This window comes from Tympanuchus pallidicinctus, unplaced genomic scaffold (assembly GCF_026119805.1).
Source record: "Tympanuchus pallidicinctus isolate F22 unplaced genomic scaffold, pur_lepc_1.0 scaffold64, whole genome shotgun sequence".
In the NCBI taxonomy this organism is placed as follows: domain Eukaryota; kingdom Metazoa; phylum Chordata; class Aves; order Galliformes; family Phasianidae; genus Tympanuchus; species Tympanuchus pallidicinctus.
The window spans coordinates 127,501-143,789 of NW_026294785.1; the positions used below are offsets into that span (position 1 = coordinate 127,501).

The window sequence follows — 16,289 nt, forward strand, 5'->3', positions numbered from 1 at the left end:
CCCCCCCAACTGCATCCCCCTCCACCCACAGCCCTTCCAGCACAGCAGCGCCGTGCTCCCCACCTCCCGCACTGCTCTGCACGGAGCGCATCACCTCTGCTCGCTGCTGGGGCGGCGGAGCTTTCAGCGCCCCGTACCGGGAATGAAACAGGAACACAACCTGCCCTTCCTGGCAACCGCTTGGTGGCATTCTCAGAAGTTTCCACCACTGATATCCGCCCCTCCACACGCGCAGCAGGCTGGGGGCGCCGTCTGTCCCACCGCAACCCAAGGGGTGAGAACGGGAACCCAGCGCCCACGGGGTACAAAGGACACCGGGTCCTGGACGGCCCTGCCGCCCCCACTTGGCGAGCGCTTCCCAGCAGCGCCGCGAGGGCGCGGGGCCGCGCAGCCCCTCGTGCTGCCGGCACGGAGCTTTGCGGAGGGGTCGAGATGCCGGGATGAGGACCACGAGGGGCCGCCCCCCAGCTCCCGGGGCGGACGGCAGGGTTTGTGTGCCGGGCTGCCGGGCCCCGAGATGCGCCGGCTGCCCGGAGAGCATCGCTGTCTGCAGCAGGGAGGTTTGTAAGAGCGCATTGACAAAAGCCATCTGTCAGGAGCGGCGGAAGCGCGGCCAACGCCGCCCTGGGGCAGGAGTTTACTTCTGACCTCTGCGTGTCCCTTCTGGCCCTACTTTACACGACGCTGTGATTTACGCACACGAGAGGAGATGTCATTTCCCGAGACCGTCGCGGCGGGAGCCGCACGGAGCACCGCAGGGCAGAGCGGGGCCGCAGCACCGGGGGGTGCGGGCTTGGTGAGCGCACGTCCTGCCGCAGCACCGCCTCTCGGCCTCCCCCTCCCCGGGCACAAACAGCGCTGCCGACCCGCGCACCAGCGGCGGCAGAAGCCCCGCACGTGGCAGAGAACGGGCGAAAGCTCCGCGGGAGGAGACGCGGCGCTGCGGCGCGCAGCCGAGGCCAGTCGGACGCGGCAGCACCCGGAGCCGTGGGTTCCACCCTCAGCCTCCCCGGCTCCTGCCGTGCACCCACAGCGCACGGAGACCCCGCGGGACCCTCCCGGCTCCTCCCAGCGCCGTCCCCACGCACGCGGCACTTACTGGGCAAAGAGGTGCCGGGAGCGGACGATGAACTTGAAGATGTACTCCAGGGCCTTGAAGGTGCGCAGGAGGGGCTCGCAGGGCTCCCCGCGGCTCGCCTGCTCCACGTACTGGGTCAGCACCCCGATCAGCTTCCTGCGGGACGGGGACGCGTCAGGAGAGCGCGGCGCTTCCTCACCGCACCGCCGGGTGCTGAGCCCCGCTGCGGCTCCTGCCGCCCCGTCCCTGCCGCGGCCCCGGGGCTCCACGCGCACTTGTAGGCGAGCGTGGCACTGAAGTGCTGGCGGATGTACGCCTCCAGGACGGCATTGAAGTGCTGGAACTTCCTGTCGGCGACCAGCCCCACGATGAACACCTGCGGAGAGGCCGCGCGGCTCAGCACGGGGCATTGCCAGGCGCCAGCGCAGACACGGGGAGGGACCCGGGCGCAAGGTGGGCAGCGCGCCCGTGGTGAGTTGGGTCCTGTGCTGAAAGCTCGGCTGGGAAACGGATGCTGCTTACCAGGGCATCAAAGATGAGCGTGTCGTAGACGTCAGTGTCCGCATTCTCCATCATGATGGAGAACAAAGCATCCAACGTGTCCTGGAGGAACTGCGGGGAGGAGACGGCAGTGAGAGCTCCAGCACTGCCGGCACTGTGAGAAGGAGGGACCTCCAGCACAGAGCCGCTGCTGTCCCTTCACAGCTTTTCTCCTTCGGAGGCATCCGGCCCATTTCCAGGACCTGCCAGCTGCCCACTGTGAGGCAGCAGCCCCTCTCCTACCTTGATGACCTCCCCTCCATCCACATGCATCAGCTTCTGCAGGTTCCCCGCCAGCAGGCTGGGCTTGGCCCGCCACTTCAGCAGCCCCAGCAAATTCACTGCGGGGAGGTAGGAAAGATCAGCACAGGCTTTGTGCACATGCAGGCTCCACATCAGGGACCCCGGGCACCATCCTGCCCCAGGAAGCGCCCTGCAAGGGGTGAGATGCAGCTCCTCCTGCACCCCAAGGACATGGAGAGCCGCTGGTGGGGGGGCCAGCTGTGCCTGCACCAAACACTGCGCTGTGCCAAAGGATGCAGGGCGACGGAGCAGCCGCCCTGCTCATCCTACCCCGACCCCTAGCCCTAACTCCAATCCAAACATCAGCCCTAATCCTAACCCTAGTGCCAGCCCTACCCCTGCCCCTTTTGTGCTCTGCAGCTGGGCCGCCTGTGCCAGCACCCCTTTGGGGCACCTTGTCCCCCCCAGGCTCAGACACAGGATGGCTGGGGGCCCCACAGCCCTTCCAGAACTTGCAGCCTGCACCCAACTTCTGCACAACAAGAACCCAGAGCAAAAGGGGAAGTGTGCGGCTGCCTCCCGCTCCTCTGTATGAGGGGGGTTGGTCCAGACCCGCAGTGGGGCTGTGGGCACATTACATGCAAGCCCTCAGCCCTGGTGCAGGTATGCAAAGCACCAATCCAACACCACGCAGCACCAGCAGCACCGTTGCAGCTCTGTGCGCTGCAGTGGCGAAGCACGGCTGCAGCTGCCACATGTGCAGCGTGCAGCTCTGAGTGCAGGGGCTGCTCAGCACAGAAACCTCCTGCTTTCACTCCCACGGAAACATCATCACACTCCACTGACTGAAGGCTGAGAGCTACAGAGGCTGCACTTGCGCTGCAGGAAGAGAATGAGCTGAACTGCGGCAGCCCCAAACCCCACTTGCACTGAGCCACACTGGTCCCAAACCCAATCGGCGCAGCAGCACTGAGTCACCGTGTGCTGTGCTGAGCACCCCGAGCACCGGGAGCCCCGCTGCAGCATCCCAGCTGCGTCACTGCGTGCAGCACACGCACAGCTGAGCGCTCCCAGCCTCCAGCCCTGCACAGGAGGCACCGCGGTGGGGGAGCAAAGCAGCCGTGCAGCTCCTCCGCATGGACCGGGTGCACGCAGAGCCCAACTGCTGCTATGTCTGCTTTCACCCACGTCTGTGTGCCTGTGTCCCCTGGGGAGGGACGGGCGGCCGCTCCTGCTGCTGACACCTGCAGTGACCCGGCGCAGAGCACTGGCACCATCACAGGGCACAGAGCACAGCCCTGCCTGCTCCTCAGCTGCACACACACTGCACAGCCCGAGGGGAGCCCTGCTGAGGGCACAGCTGGCTCTGAGCCGTCAGGGCGGGCACCCTGCGCTGCCAGCTGGGCTCTGTTTGCTTCACAGGCACACGTGGAGCCGTTTGCATCCATGCCAGCTCTCAGTCACGGCTGCCCGCGCCGCTCTGTGCTGCTGCGTCCCAAACCATTTTGTACGAATCAGAAATCCTCTCTAAACGCTGACGTGTCTGCGCTCAGAGGGCCTGACTTCAGCGCACCGAGCAAAGGACCTCGGGGCTGAAAGCTCCAACTACACAGCAACAGATCGCACTTCAAAACACGGCGTCCCAATTCCCATCGTGATTTCAGCACAGCGTTCAGCAGCAGCACTCAGCAGCTCCTTCCAGCTCCTAAACTGAAGGCAGCAGCTCGGCTCCCTCAGGGGTGTGAGCAGATTAATTACCATCTGCAGGGCTCGGTGCAGGCCAAGAAGCTGCTCGCTGCCTGCGGCTGCCGGCAGGGCTGGGCTCAGCACGGTGCGTGCAGCAACCTGCAGCCTGCAGCTCTCTGCTCACACCGCCCTGCCTTGGAAAAACAACCCACTGCCAACCCAGGAGGGCTCAGGAGAGCGCTAAGCCAAAAGACAACCTTGATACAAACAAAGCGAGCGATGCTGAGTGGCAGCCCTGAGCCTTCAGCGCACACAGAGCGGCAGCGAGTGGTGCCACGTGGCAGGGATGGCAGCCACAGGGCCACATGCGGCCACCGTGTGCGCTGCCCACCTGGGGGACAGCAGCCCCAGAGCCTTGGGAGCCCGGGACACCGCAGCAGCTCGGGGGCTGCCGTTTCCCTCGGGAGCACCGGTGATGTCAAAGCAGGACGTCAGCGCTCAGCACTTCTGCTTTCCCCGCGCTCTTGGCTCCGCAGCATCCCCACAGCCGCTGCTGACAGCAGTGAGCTTCCTGCTGCACGCAGCCCAGCCACCCCCAGCGCTCCCCCTGTCCTGGCTGTAAATCACTCTGCAGCTCTGCTCCCTCGTAACAAGGGGATCACAGCAGCCCCCTTCCTAACCAGCCCCTGCGGATAGGGGCGTGCAAGCTGTATTTATTCCATCTCTTAGGAAGGAGAGCAGGCCTGGTCCTGCTCCCTGCCCCTGAGGACACACAGTCAGCACAGGCAGCAGAGCCAGACAGACCCCCTCCCCAGGACAGCATTGCTGGGGGAAACGGGTGGGAAGGGACAGATGGGGGTGGCCAGGACTGGCAGAGTCAGTGCACGAGGACAATGTGCTCAGCACAGGGACACACAGCTGGGCTGTGGGGCGCAGCCACGTACCGCCCCATCCCCTGGCACCACCGACCCATCAGAGCTCAGGGAACAAAGCACCGCCTGCTCCACACCTGGTGCAACGGCCTGGGGTGCTCCCTGCAGCCATTCCTATAGAATTTGCTCTTAAAGAAGTTTCTTCTTTTCCAGCACTACAGAGCTCAGCTACGCGCATCGTCCATCGGTGCCCACTGCCAGCAGCACAGCAGCGCCGCTGCGCATCCAGCACTCACCGTTCTGGGTCAGCTTTGTGGAGCAGACGAGCGTTGAGATCTGGAAGCTGTCCCGGGCTGACACGGCCAGGCCTGCCACGCTCCCAGCCACGCGGAAAGAGGACCCAGAGAGGATCCAGGGCTCCGAGGGGCCCCTGGTGGAGGGCAGCCCCAGGTACGAGCCCGCGTCCTCCAGCTTCCTGCTGTCCCCCTGCAACACAGCACGGCTCACAGACATGCACGCAGCTGGGGAGCGTGGCGGGTGTGGGGCGGCTGCGGGGCAAGGGAACAAGCAGAGCTGCAGGTGAGCGTGCATCCCAGGGCAGGGAGCCAGAGGTCAGCAGCTCCTGGCTCTGAGGCATGGCTGCAACCCGGAATCAGCGCTCTGAGGGCTCCTCTGAGCTTAGCATGCACAGAGCAGCTCGCTTCCCATAGAGCTCCACGGGGACCTGCGTGCAGGGAGAGGAGGCTGCGTTCCAGCTGGTGCAGATGGGGGACAAAACACAGGTGATGTCAGCAGATCAGGGGGAGGGCAGCAGTGAGGGCTGCAGGGCCGGAGCAGCAGAGAGCAACAGAAGAGTTGCGTGCACAAGTTGCACCACGAGGCTGGGCACACAGCAGGGTCCCTGCACAGGTGGGACAGGCTGAGGAACCACTGCTGTCACCATTACCCACCTCAAGGACACGGCCCAGCAGTGCCACCAGCCCAGGGGGACAATGGAGTCCCACGGAGAGCTCTGAGCTGAGCAGCAAACATTTGTCTTTACCCTGGTTGCCACCCTGCCCACCAAACTTCTCTTCTTCTGAAGGTCAAAGATTGCAGAAGTGTTGGTTTGCTTTTCCCCTGTGAGCCCTGCGCCCAGCTGCAGGCCAAGGGCAGCACAGTCCAAGGGGGTAGTGGGCTCAAACGCACACATCTCCCTCCAGCACAGACGAAGAGGTCTGAGGAGCTGTGAGGATGGAGTTCACGCTCCTCTGGCAAACAACGATGAAATCTTCTGCCTCCCGCTGTTCGCTGGGAGGAGCAGAAAGCTGCAGGACGGGGAGGGCAGCGCAGAGCAAAGCAACGCTGCTCAGAGGCTGCGGACAGCAGCGGGGTCAGCGAGGGCAGCAGCAACTCTTTGAAAAGCAGAAAGTGCGCACAGCAGGGAGGCGTGCGAGGCTTTTCTGCTCCGCGACGCCCTGGAGGCAGGAGGGGCTGCTGTGCGTGGGGACGCGGCGCAGGGCAGGGGCCAGGAGAGCGCGCCTGCAGCAGCGCCGAAGGAATTCGGGTGCTCTGCCCAAATAGCGTGCAGAGGAAGGAGGAGACAACAGATCTCAAATGCATTTTTTCTTCTGCGGAAGAAAAGCACAGCTCTCTGTCGGTGGGAGGTCAGGAATCAGCAAAATGAATGAGCAGAGAGAAGGGCAGCGCTGGGCCGGAGCTCCGGGCAGGCAGCGCACGGCTGGGGGGGGGCTGGGCCACAGGGGATGGGTGGGAGGACAGGTGGGGGCTGCAGGCAGTGATGTGCAGACGTGGGCAGGAGAGCAGCAGTGGCAGCAGAGTCTGGTGGCTGCTGCAGGGGCGCCGCTCCACGGGAGCTGAGGTCCCGGGACGGCAAATGGGAAAGGACAGGGAGGAGCACGGAGAGGAGGAACCCTCTATGGTGCAGAAAGCAATGGGGAAGGTCTGGATGAGGCTGCACAGCGATGGCAGCTGAGCGTTCCCAACCCACGGGGACCTGTGTGGGGAATTGGTTCTGCCCAGAGAGGTGGCAGCGACCTCCAGGAATAGCGGTAAGACCACAGAAAACTTCAGCTAAATGCTGGGGGCCTGAATCACCTCCTGCAACGGTCTGGGGGTGCATAGGGCAGGAGCCCGGGGTGCAGCCCCACTGCTCCCCATGGCCGTGGCAGATTCAGCTCATCGCAGCACAGGAGAGCACCGGCTGCAAGCGTCAGCCAACCGCGCCTCTCCTGACCAACAGGAGCCTCCCCTCCTCGCATTTCCCCTGTGCTCTCAGAAGAAAAACAGACCCGGAGGTTTTAAGCCCACAAACCCCGGTGAAATCAGGTAAAAGGCAGCAAATCCCTCTGTGAGGACGCTCCCTGCTGGGGCTGACACATTCAAGTTCCTCTTCCTAAACAAAACTTGGCACCGCTGATGCGCAGAGCGGGGTTGGAGATGATGTGTGCAGAGAGCCGTGGAGGGGCCCACGAGGACAGGAGGAGATGGGGACCCTGCACACGTGGCTGTGGGCACAGTCCTGGGCCGCTCTGCCCTACCTTGTACAGGATGAGGTCGTGCTCCCCGTCACGTAGCGTGGTGCCATCAGGGCGCATCAGCTTCACAAAGGCCATGGAGAAAATCTTCTCGCTTTTGTCTTTAGCTGGGAGAGAAAAAGGCACAGAGATGGAGGTGGAGGCAGCGCAGGGGAAGGGTGGGTGCAGCCGTGCAGGGCTGCTGTGCTGAGGCCATCGCTGCCTTCCACAGGAGCACCACGAGATGCACTGATGCACGCAGCTGCAGCACAGGTATGGGACAGGGAGGGAGAGAACACCAAGAACAGAGGAGCAGAGGGGAGGTGGGGTGCCTATATAGGGCCTATATGCCCTATGGGGCAGATAGGGTCAGCCAACCGCCCCGGGCACCCTCCCTGCAGCTGGGACATGCCAGGCCGCCCTCGTGCCCAGCTCTGCAGCTGTGAGTTGCTCCCAGTCCTACATGAGCCCACAGGAAGGTGCACAGAGCTGCACCACCTCATGGCCTCTGATTCCTGGCTCTGCAATGCAGCTGACAGCAGCCCTCTGCTCCCTGCAGCCCACGGCCATGAGGTGCCAGCACAGAGCCCAGGAGCTGCTGTGCAGAGACAGTCGTCCCGAGGTTTGTATCTCTGCACGGCGGCTGGGACAGAGCAAACCAGGGACAGCAGCTCGCTTCCTCCAGGTCTCACAGCAGCCCTGGTGCGTCCCCACAGCAGAACAGGGCAAGGGCTGCTTGTGAGGCTCCTGCCTCCGAACCCCACACACGGCCAGAGCCCCGGCGGCACCAGGAGCAGAGCAGTGCGCAGAGCAACGCTTACTGTCACTGGAGGAGCGGTGCCTGAAGGTGAAGCGCAGGTGGGTCTTGTGGACGTCCTCAATGGGAACTGCAATCTGAGGGAGAAGAACCCACGTGAGCGCAGCAGGGAAGAGCTGGGCAGCTGGGCCAGTCCTGACGCCCTGCTTGGTGAGGGGCCGGGGGTTTGGTGGGACCAGCACAGACCTTCACCGTCTCCATCCAGCGCTGGTGCCGCTGCTGGTAGTACACCACAGAGCGGTACTGGCTGGCCGCCTGGTCCCCCGCCCCGTGGTAAATCACATTCTGCAGAGATGTTTGTGCTCAGCTCCCACCAAGCCTTACACGACTTACAGAGCAAAGGACACGAAGGCACAGCCCAGTACAGACGGCACCAGAGGGGTCCAGAACCCCCACAGCCGCCTTGCGCCCACGCAGCCCAGGCAGTGCGGGGACCTGCTTTGGAGCATCCCTTCCCAAACGCTGCCCCGTCCCCATCTGCCACAGCCCCTCCTCCCCACGGGAAATTCATTACCACGGGCAGAAAGAGATGGGGACTGCATCTCTGCAGGAGCCCAGCGGGCGCCTCGCTAATTAACAACCTGTTCCCACAGGCCAGATAAGAGCAGTTTGCAATGAAAGCAAACACCCTGGAAAAGGGACGAGGCAGCGGGCGCACGGAGGTGGGAGCGGCTGGGTCTGCCCCTTCCCACCACCTTCGCAAGGCTTTATCCCGAAGGACAACCTCAGGAGCGCCGCTTGGCCACCAGGGCCGTTCCAGGCACAGAGCTGCTGCCCCTGCTCAGAAAGCGTGGGGCAGAGGCTGCTCACCATACCTGCACCACGCTGCCCGACTCGTCGCAGACGCACACCGTCACCTCCACGTTCTTCTGCGTCTTCTTGCTCCCCTTGTCGAACTCTCCCTGCACCAACGTCAGGTAGATGTCGTTCCGGACGTCCCCTGGAAGCAGTGCACTCAGTGAGCCGGGCCCCGCTGCAGCCAGCACCGCCAGCGCCCCCTGCCCTGCCTCGCCTCGGGGTCGGCACCAACAGCGCGCCGGGCTCGCTGCCCTCCCCTCCCCCTGCACAGCGCTGCTGCTGCGCCCATCTCCTGAGCCAGTGATGCGCTGCAGGATGGAGCAGGACGCTGCTGCTCCCTGCTTGCCTGGCATGATGACCTCCGGGAAGCCCAGCTTGCGTGCCACCACCGTGCTGCGGTCCACGAGGTGCGGGTGGTCCTTGCGCACCTGGTTCAGGTCTCCCCACAGCATCTTCAGGGACAACCAGAACCCTGTGGGGAGCAGAGTGAGGGCTGTCAGCCCCATGGCTGGTGCCAGCTCGGCCCGAGCTGCAGCCAGAGCTGCTCCCACGGGGCACAGCGCTGAGGTGCGCTGGGGTGGGTGATCCCCCCCTGCCCCCACTGGGCTGATCCCGACTGCCAGGACAGCTCCAAGCACAGCCCTGCTCCATGCAGGAGCGTGATCACAACCCGTGGCTGCTGCAGGTTTATTGGGCTGTGGGGGGGGGCTGCTACCTTGTCCTTTGTGGTTGATGTCCTTCCCCTCCACTGCTTTCCTGATCATGTTGTGAAGGAAGTCGTTTTCGGCGGCCGCCCTGCCAGACAGCAGGAGGAGCTGGGAGGGCTCACGCAGCACCGCTGCTCTCCACCACAACAGCAAAACAAGCCGGACCCCAGGGCTCCCCACCCGCCTGCTGCAAAGGCCCCCATAGGGAGGTGCAGGAAAGCACCCGGGCTGCTTTGGGGTGAACCACAGCACTCTCACACCCACAAAGTGGAGCCTGCAGTGGGGCTCCAGGAAGGTCCGTATCCCTCGGTATCTCACGGGCCACACCAATACCCTTTCTCCTAACCCCGCAGAGCTCCTGATCCTGATTACACAGAGCTCCAGGGACGCGCAATCTCTTTGCAAAGCCCAAGTCCCCAGCAGTATCTGCTCTCTGTTTCTGGCACTCCTGCTGTCCCTGTGCCACCACTGTCCCCACGCCAGCCCAGCCCCCGGGGCGCTGCCTGCCCTCAGCCCCAGGACTCACAGGTGCACGGGAATGAAGTGCTGTTTGTCCTCGTCACTCTCGCACTTCCCCTTGGTGATGTCGGTGATGTCCATCACTGCAGTGGTGCAGAAACAGCAGCCGTGGATGCAACCCCGGTGCCACAGACCCCTGTGCCAAACCCTCCTGCATGCACCCAGGGCCTGCTTTGTCCCCTCTGCAGCCACAACCCTGCCCTGTATCCCAGCACGGATCCTGCTCCCAGGGATGTCACCGTGTCCCACAAGGACCCCTCTGCCCCCTGGTGCTGGGTGGCACCGAGACACACGAGGCTCTGGGCAGGGACTCGTGCTGCGCCCGCAGTTCTGTTGGGGTTGCACCCAATGCCGTGTCAGGGAGGGCTGCCATGGGGTCTGTGTGGCCACACTGGTGGCACCCCCAGCCCTGTGGCAGCCGCAGGCAGCAGGGACAGGGAGCTGCACCGCTGCACCAGGACCATCCATCTGCTCCCCCCCCAGAGACATGCTCGGCTCAGAGCGCAATTAGCTGCCGGTATGTTAATAATTCACCTGGTAATTGCTTCGTGGCCAAGATCCTAGTGCACGCTAATTGGCCAATTAAAATCGATAATTTCCTACCAAGCCCATCCAAAGAGGATCAATACCCAGAGCAGCAGCATTTGTCAGGGCAGGGTGGGGTGCGGGGAGCTCCTGCACTCCCCTCTCCATGGGGCTCTCTGCCCTGGGGGGGCTCTGCTGGCACCACCTGCGTGACCCAGCCAGCGCAGCGATGGCGATGGGGAAAAGTGAGCATGGAGGGAACAGGGCAGAGCGGAGGGGGGCGGCTCTGGGTCTGGGAGCTGCCCATGGGGTTGGTGTGATGTCGGGGTCCACCCCGAGCCCCCCTCACCCGAGATGCCGAAGGGCCGCCGCAGCCCGGTGCTGAGCTTGCGGCTGAGGGTCTCACGCAGGTCCATGCGGCCCACCCGGATGATCTGACACACCAGGAAAAGCCTCTCCCGCTTCAGGTCCTTGCTGCCCAGGTCCTGGGAGCACAGCAGGGTGTGAGAATTGAGTGAGGATGCTCTGCTGCCAGGAGGGCACGGCGAGCTGCGACTGCCTGGGAGGACAGCTGGGGGTACGGTTAATGGGGTGCAGAGCTGCTGCAGAGCTCTGCTTTTGGGGCCAGGGATTGCTGCTGTGCCCCACAGAGGGCACAAAGCTGCTGCGTGGAGCCCGGGGATCGTGTGCACAACACAGTGTGGGCTGATGGAGACGATGGCCTCAGGGAGTCCCCATGGCAATGACAGCACCTCGAGGTGGGACAGATCTGACGCGGTGCGGGGCCTGGGGAGCAGCCATGCACCCCAACTCCAGGCACCGCGGCCAGGCCAGATCCCATGGGCTCTGCTCCTGCGGGGCTGCGGCACGGGAACGCGGCTCAGGGACGCAGCGCCAGCCGCAGGCGGGGATCGGAGAGGAGCGAGCGCTGGGGGAGTTGGACCGCGCGGCTGGAAGTGCTGATGCTGCTCATTTACACTGATTTCCCGGCTCATTTGCATATCGATGGCTCGGGCCGTCCTGAGGGTCAGCGCAGCTTCGCTCGAGCAGCAGAAACCTGCGCAGTCAGCAGGAGCTGCTCCTCGCCCGGCTCACTGCAGGCAGCCGAAACCGGGACGAGCCTGACTGCGGGGTGAGGGTGGGCACGGGGCCGGGGGAGGGCAGGGAGTGGGGCGCAGGGGGGGGGGGGAAAGCGTGCAGAGGGGCAGAACTGGGAGCGGGATGCATGGGGGGGATGCGGACCGTGACAGGCTTGGGGATCCCCGCACGCACAGCGCCCCAGTGCATCCCAAGCGCCGCATCGAGGGGGTGTTGCAATGCAGCAAGGTGGGGAGGATGTGCGCCATCCCCCAGGCACAGACCCAGAGCGGGTGGGCGAGGGCCGGGGCTCACCGTGAAAATGGCCCGGAGGTTGTTGAGCAGCTCGATGTCCCGCGGGACGCCCGTGCTGGCCCAGTGGATCACGTAGCTCTCGCTGGGAGGGAACGGTGTGAGCAGCCCGCAGAGGGGCCGGGGCGCCCCGCACGGACACGGAGGGCACAGAGGGACGGGAGCCCGGCCCCACAGGGCACGGGGAGCACCGCACCTGATCATGCGCTGCTCTCCCGGGTCGTACAGAGCCATGAAAAGCTGCGCCTCCTCGCCGATATTGCAGACGAAGTTGCGCACGCAGAGGTAGAGGCTGTGCGAGGGCGAAGCCGCCAGGCGTGCGCTGCAGCCCGGCTGGCTCTGCTGCGAGCTCTGCGGGGCACGAGGCTGCTCAGCCCCACACGCAGCTCAGGGCTGTGGGGCACGGGCTGCGTGCAGCGCCGTGGGCACGTGGCACGTTGGGATCGGTGCCACCCTCACCGTCTCCTCCTGGATGCGCTGCGTGACGGTCTGCGCTGCCCTCCTGTGTGCCTGGAACAGGCTGATGATGCTGGTCCTGTCGGGGTCCAGGATGTTCTCATCCTCGTCCCGCACCACCAGGTCCAGCGCCAGGATCCTGCAGAGGGGGTGAGGTGGGACCCAGAGCCCGGTTGGGCTATATGTGGGGCTGTGTCCCCCTCTGGGACCTGCAGGCAGGGGGCCGTGAGCACGGCACGGGGCAGGACAGTCCTGGAGATCACAGCCAGCAGCAGAGCAGCGGGGCTGGAACAGCAGTAGCACCAGGGATGCGTTCTGCCCCAACCCAGGGCCCTCAGCAATAGCTCTTGGCGAGGTGGGTTGCACAGCATTGTCCCCGCCACCCCAGCACAGCGGGGACGTGAGGACAGCCCCGTTCCCCTCTCACTTGTTGCCATAGTCGATCTTGCTGGTCACCTCCTTCTTGAGCTGCAGCAGCTCGTCCTTGGGCAGCGTACCCGAGAGCAGCTGCGAGCGCTGCTCCATCAGCTCGTACATCATCTGCTTCACCCTGCAGTACCGCTCCACCTGCCCCGTCTGTGGGCAGCGCCGTGCTCAGGGTCACCCCCAGCCCCAACCTCGTCCCGTGCTCCCCCACCCCCGCCTCCCCTCACCACATAGAGCTGCTTCCAGATGGCGGCCCACTCCCGCAGCGTGGTGGTGATCTCCTGCACCATGGGCATCTCGGCGGGCACCACGCTCTCCTCCGCCCTGTGGGGAGGGCACAGAGCCCTGCAGCGCCCGCTGCCGGCACGCGGCTGCCCCCCCGCCCCATACGTACCCCCTGCGCTCCACCACCGCGCCCTTCAGGCGGATCAGCGAGGCCGGGAAGATGCCCTGCGGAGCAGCAATCAGCGGTAGGCACGGGCCGGGGGCTTCCCGAGGAGTGAGCGCCCCGCAGGGGTCCCCATCCCCTCGGTGTCCCCAGCGGGTACCCACACAGCAGGGGCTGGCTGAGCCCCCCGTGCCCCTCACCTACCCGAGCAGCCCTGTTCCTGAGCGAGTACCCGCGGTACCAGCCTGCGAGAGAAGGGAGGAGCTCACCGTGAGCCAGGCTTGGGGCCAGGCAACCCCCGGCCGAGTGCAGCTCAGCCCCAGCCCAGCCGGGACCCCTTACCCTCGGACGCCTGCAGGATGTGCACCGTCTCCCCGATCTCCAGTGGGAGGTGATGCTCGTTGGCACTGGGGAAGTTCCACACGGCTGCAGAGACAGGGGCCAGGAGCTGTGAGCAGGGGCTCCTCGTCCTGCCCCCGCCCAGCGGAGGCCCTGCAGCCGCGTACCTCTCACTCGACCCCCACGTAGGGCTACAGCCACCTCTCCGGGCATCGCTCAGCCCTGAGCTTTAGGGGTGGCGGCACAGAGTCCCAGCCCTGCGCAGGATGAGCAGCAGCACGGGGTGCTTCCTGCTGCAGCAGCGGCCGCGCTGCTCCTGCTGCTATTTCTGCACAGCGACGGCTCCTCTGCGGCTCCGGGAGGGGGCAGCCCTGACCACAGGACGGGCGGCACCCTGCGCAGGAGACCGTCCCTACAGATGTGCCTGCAGCTGGTGGCGCCCTGCTGGGACCCTGCTCACACCTCACCCCATTCACTCAGCCCTCCAGCCTGCATCGCAGGGACTGCAGCGCTCACAGACCTGCGTGGCTCATCCGAGACCCCCAGCTGGAGCCCCATGGCCGTGCTGGCTCCTCGCAGCTCCAAAGCCCTCAGCTTCCCACGGACCCTTCCTGCTCTCTGCACGAGGATCCTGCACAGCCCCAGGCCCCAGTCCTGTTCGCCCCCCTGCCGGGCCCAGGCCTCCCACAGGGCAGCCCGGAGGGTCCCTGGCAGACCCCCCCCCCGCAGCACAGGGCAGAGGCCTGGGAAACGGCCCCTCCAGAAAGGGGAAGAGGCACAGAGCAGGGAGGGCGGGAGTGGCGTAAAGAGAAGTTCCTCAGGGTGCTGCAGGGAGGCTGAGTGGGGCCAGGGCAGGGATTGAGGCTGCCAGGGCTCTGCCACAACCGCCGCAGGGACCAGGAGCAGGGACTGGGAGCAGAGCCTCAAGGTGGCCCAGGGGCAACGGCAGGGCTGACTCTGGGCTGCACAGGCACCTCCCCACAGGCAGATCGGAAATGAGCACAGTCCATGGCACTGGTCACTAACGAGCTGAAGAGCCCTGGAGCCGAGCATGGTTCAACATCCAGGCTGAGCCCAGCACAGAAGGGAGGACAGATCCTGCACCGAGCCTCGGAAAGGCGCAGCCTCAACGCTGCCCTGCCTCTCGGCCCCCGGCTCCACGACTCCCAACCCATCCCACCACCGGCCCTGCAGCCCCCGTCCACTCCACGCTTCATCCCGCAGCCCCTGATCTTCCAAAACCAGCGGCAGCGCCGTGGGGACCCGGCCTCCAACTCTCACTACCGAGCATCGCCTCCGCCCCGCCCCAGCGCTGCTCAGCCCGCAGCCCCGGCTCCCTGCTCAGCCGCCGAGGCCGCACTCACCCACGCCATACTTCTCCTTGGTGGGCAGCCAGGGGGCCATGGCCAGCCGTGCAGCACGGGGACCCGAGGCGCTGCGCGGGGCGCTGCCGGTTCCTCCCGCCTCGCTCCCCGGGTCACGTGCGCCCCACCGGCTTGTGCAAACTTCTGCTTCCTCAACACCCCGCCGGGCGCCGCGGGGCCCAACGGCAGCCCGGCACCCACCGGACACCGGACAACGGCTCCCGAGCCGCCTACGCCAGGATTAGGAGCCTCCCAACCCCAGCGACGCCGCGGTGCCCGGAGCGGGGACGGCGGGCCGGAGCCCGGGGCACAGCGAAGCAGCACGGGGCCGTCCGCGCCCCCGGCTGCGGCCAACCCGCCCCCGAACCTCAGCGCAGCGCCGCGCAGAGCCCCGCAGGACCGAGCCCTGCGCTGCTCTCCTGCAGCACCCAGCGGCCGGGGGAGCAACAGCTCAGCACCGCCGCCTGCCTTCCGCTCTCGGCGCCCGCCTGCCCGGCTCGGGGAGCTCACAGAATGACGGAACGGCCCGGGTTGGAAGGGAATGCAGGGATCACGAAGCTCCAATCCCCCGCCACACGCAGGGCCACCAACCTCCATATCTAAGGCTACACCAGGCTGCCCAGGGCCCCATCCAACCTCCAACCCCTCCAGGGATGGACGGGGCATCGCAGCCTCTCTGCAGCTGTTCAGCCCCTCCCCGCTCTCACAGCACACAACTTCCCCTGACACCCAACCCCAAGCTGCCCTCCCTCAGCTCCCAGCCGTTTCCCCTCGTCCTGCTGCCATCTCCCCTTGCACACAGCTGCCTCCCCTCCTGGCTGCAGGCTCCCTTCAGGCACTGCAGGCTGCTCTGAGGTCACCCCGCAGCTTCTCTTCTCCGTGCTGAACGAGCCCAGCTCCCTCAGCCTGGCTTTGCAGGGAGGTGCTGCAGCCCCGATCATCTCTGTGGCTCCTCTGGATCCCCTCCAACAGCTCCTGTCCTTCCTGTACCGAAGGGCCCAGACCTGGATGCAGTGCTGCAGACGGACGGACAAGAGCAGCGCGGAGCAGCGCAGCGCAGGACAATCGCCCACCGCCCCGTCCCTGCCTGCCAGCACCCCGCTGCTCCGCTCTGCCCTCCGGTCGCACCCAGGGTTTCCCACCCAGCAGGCGGCTGCGCCGCCCAGGCCGGCAGCGCCCGGCCGACCGACGCCGCGCGCCCCGCAGCCCCGCAGCCCCGCAGCCCCGCAGCCCCGCAGCCCCGCAGCCCCGCAGCCCCGCAGCCCCGCAGCCCCGCTCCGCTCTGAGCGAGGCGCCGCCCCCGTTCCCGCCATCCCGGCCGCTCGGAGCCCCGCTCTCGCCCCGCCCCGCCCGCTGCGGCACGAAACGCATCCGCAGATTCGCCACGAAACACCCGGCGCGTTCGTACGGCGCGGCCGAGCGGAATGAAAGCGGCTCTGAACACCTTTGGCCTTTAATCGCAATCGAACGGCTCGCGGGCGAACCGCGCCACAAACGAGCACGGCCGGGCCGAGCCGTTCCCACGTTCGCCGCTCGGAGGGGACGGGCCGCCCCGCAGCCCCACCTGGCGGCCCCGAGCCGGGAACAGAAGGCTCCGGTCTGGGCGCCGGGCTCGGGACGCTGCAC

At 65.9% G+C, this 16,289-nt stretch overlaps 1 protein-coding gene across 1 annotated transcript in view; it reads right to left on the reverse strand.

Moving 5' to 3' along the window:
* The window catches only part of LOC128071999 (dedicator of cytokinesis protein 2-like), a 55,376-nt gene extending 39,492 nt beyond the window's left edge, over positions 1–15,884 (reverse strand). The window contains 22 exon segments of the mRNA XM_052665310.1: positions 1,100–1,234; positions 1,354–1,454; positions 1,601–1,690; positions 1,862–1,959; positions 4,716–4,905; positions 6,960–7,063; positions 7,757–7,829; positions 7,939–8,037; positions 8,568–8,692; positions 8,897–9,022; positions 9,266–9,345; positions 9,784–9,859; positions 10,651–10,786; positions 11,694–11,775; positions 11,887–12,041; positions 12,150–12,285; positions 12,574–12,722; positions 12,800–12,896; positions 12,967–13,022; positions 13,165–13,205; positions 13,303–13,386; positions 14,664–15,884. Coding sequence (XP_052521270.1) covers positions 1,100–1,234; positions 1,354–1,454; positions 1,601–1,690; positions 1,862–1,959; positions 4,716–4,905; positions 6,960–7,063; positions 7,757–7,829; positions 7,939–8,037; positions 8,568–8,692; positions 8,897–9,022; positions 9,266–9,345; positions 9,784–9,859; positions 10,651–10,786; positions 11,694–11,775; positions 11,887–12,041; positions 12,150–12,285; positions 12,574–12,722; positions 12,800–12,896; positions 12,967–13,022; positions 13,165–13,205; positions 13,303–13,386; positions 14,664–14,703 — 2,273 coding nt within the window. The 5' untranslated portion in view covers positions 14,704–15,884.
* Positions 15,885–16,289: the final 405 nt, after the last annotated feature.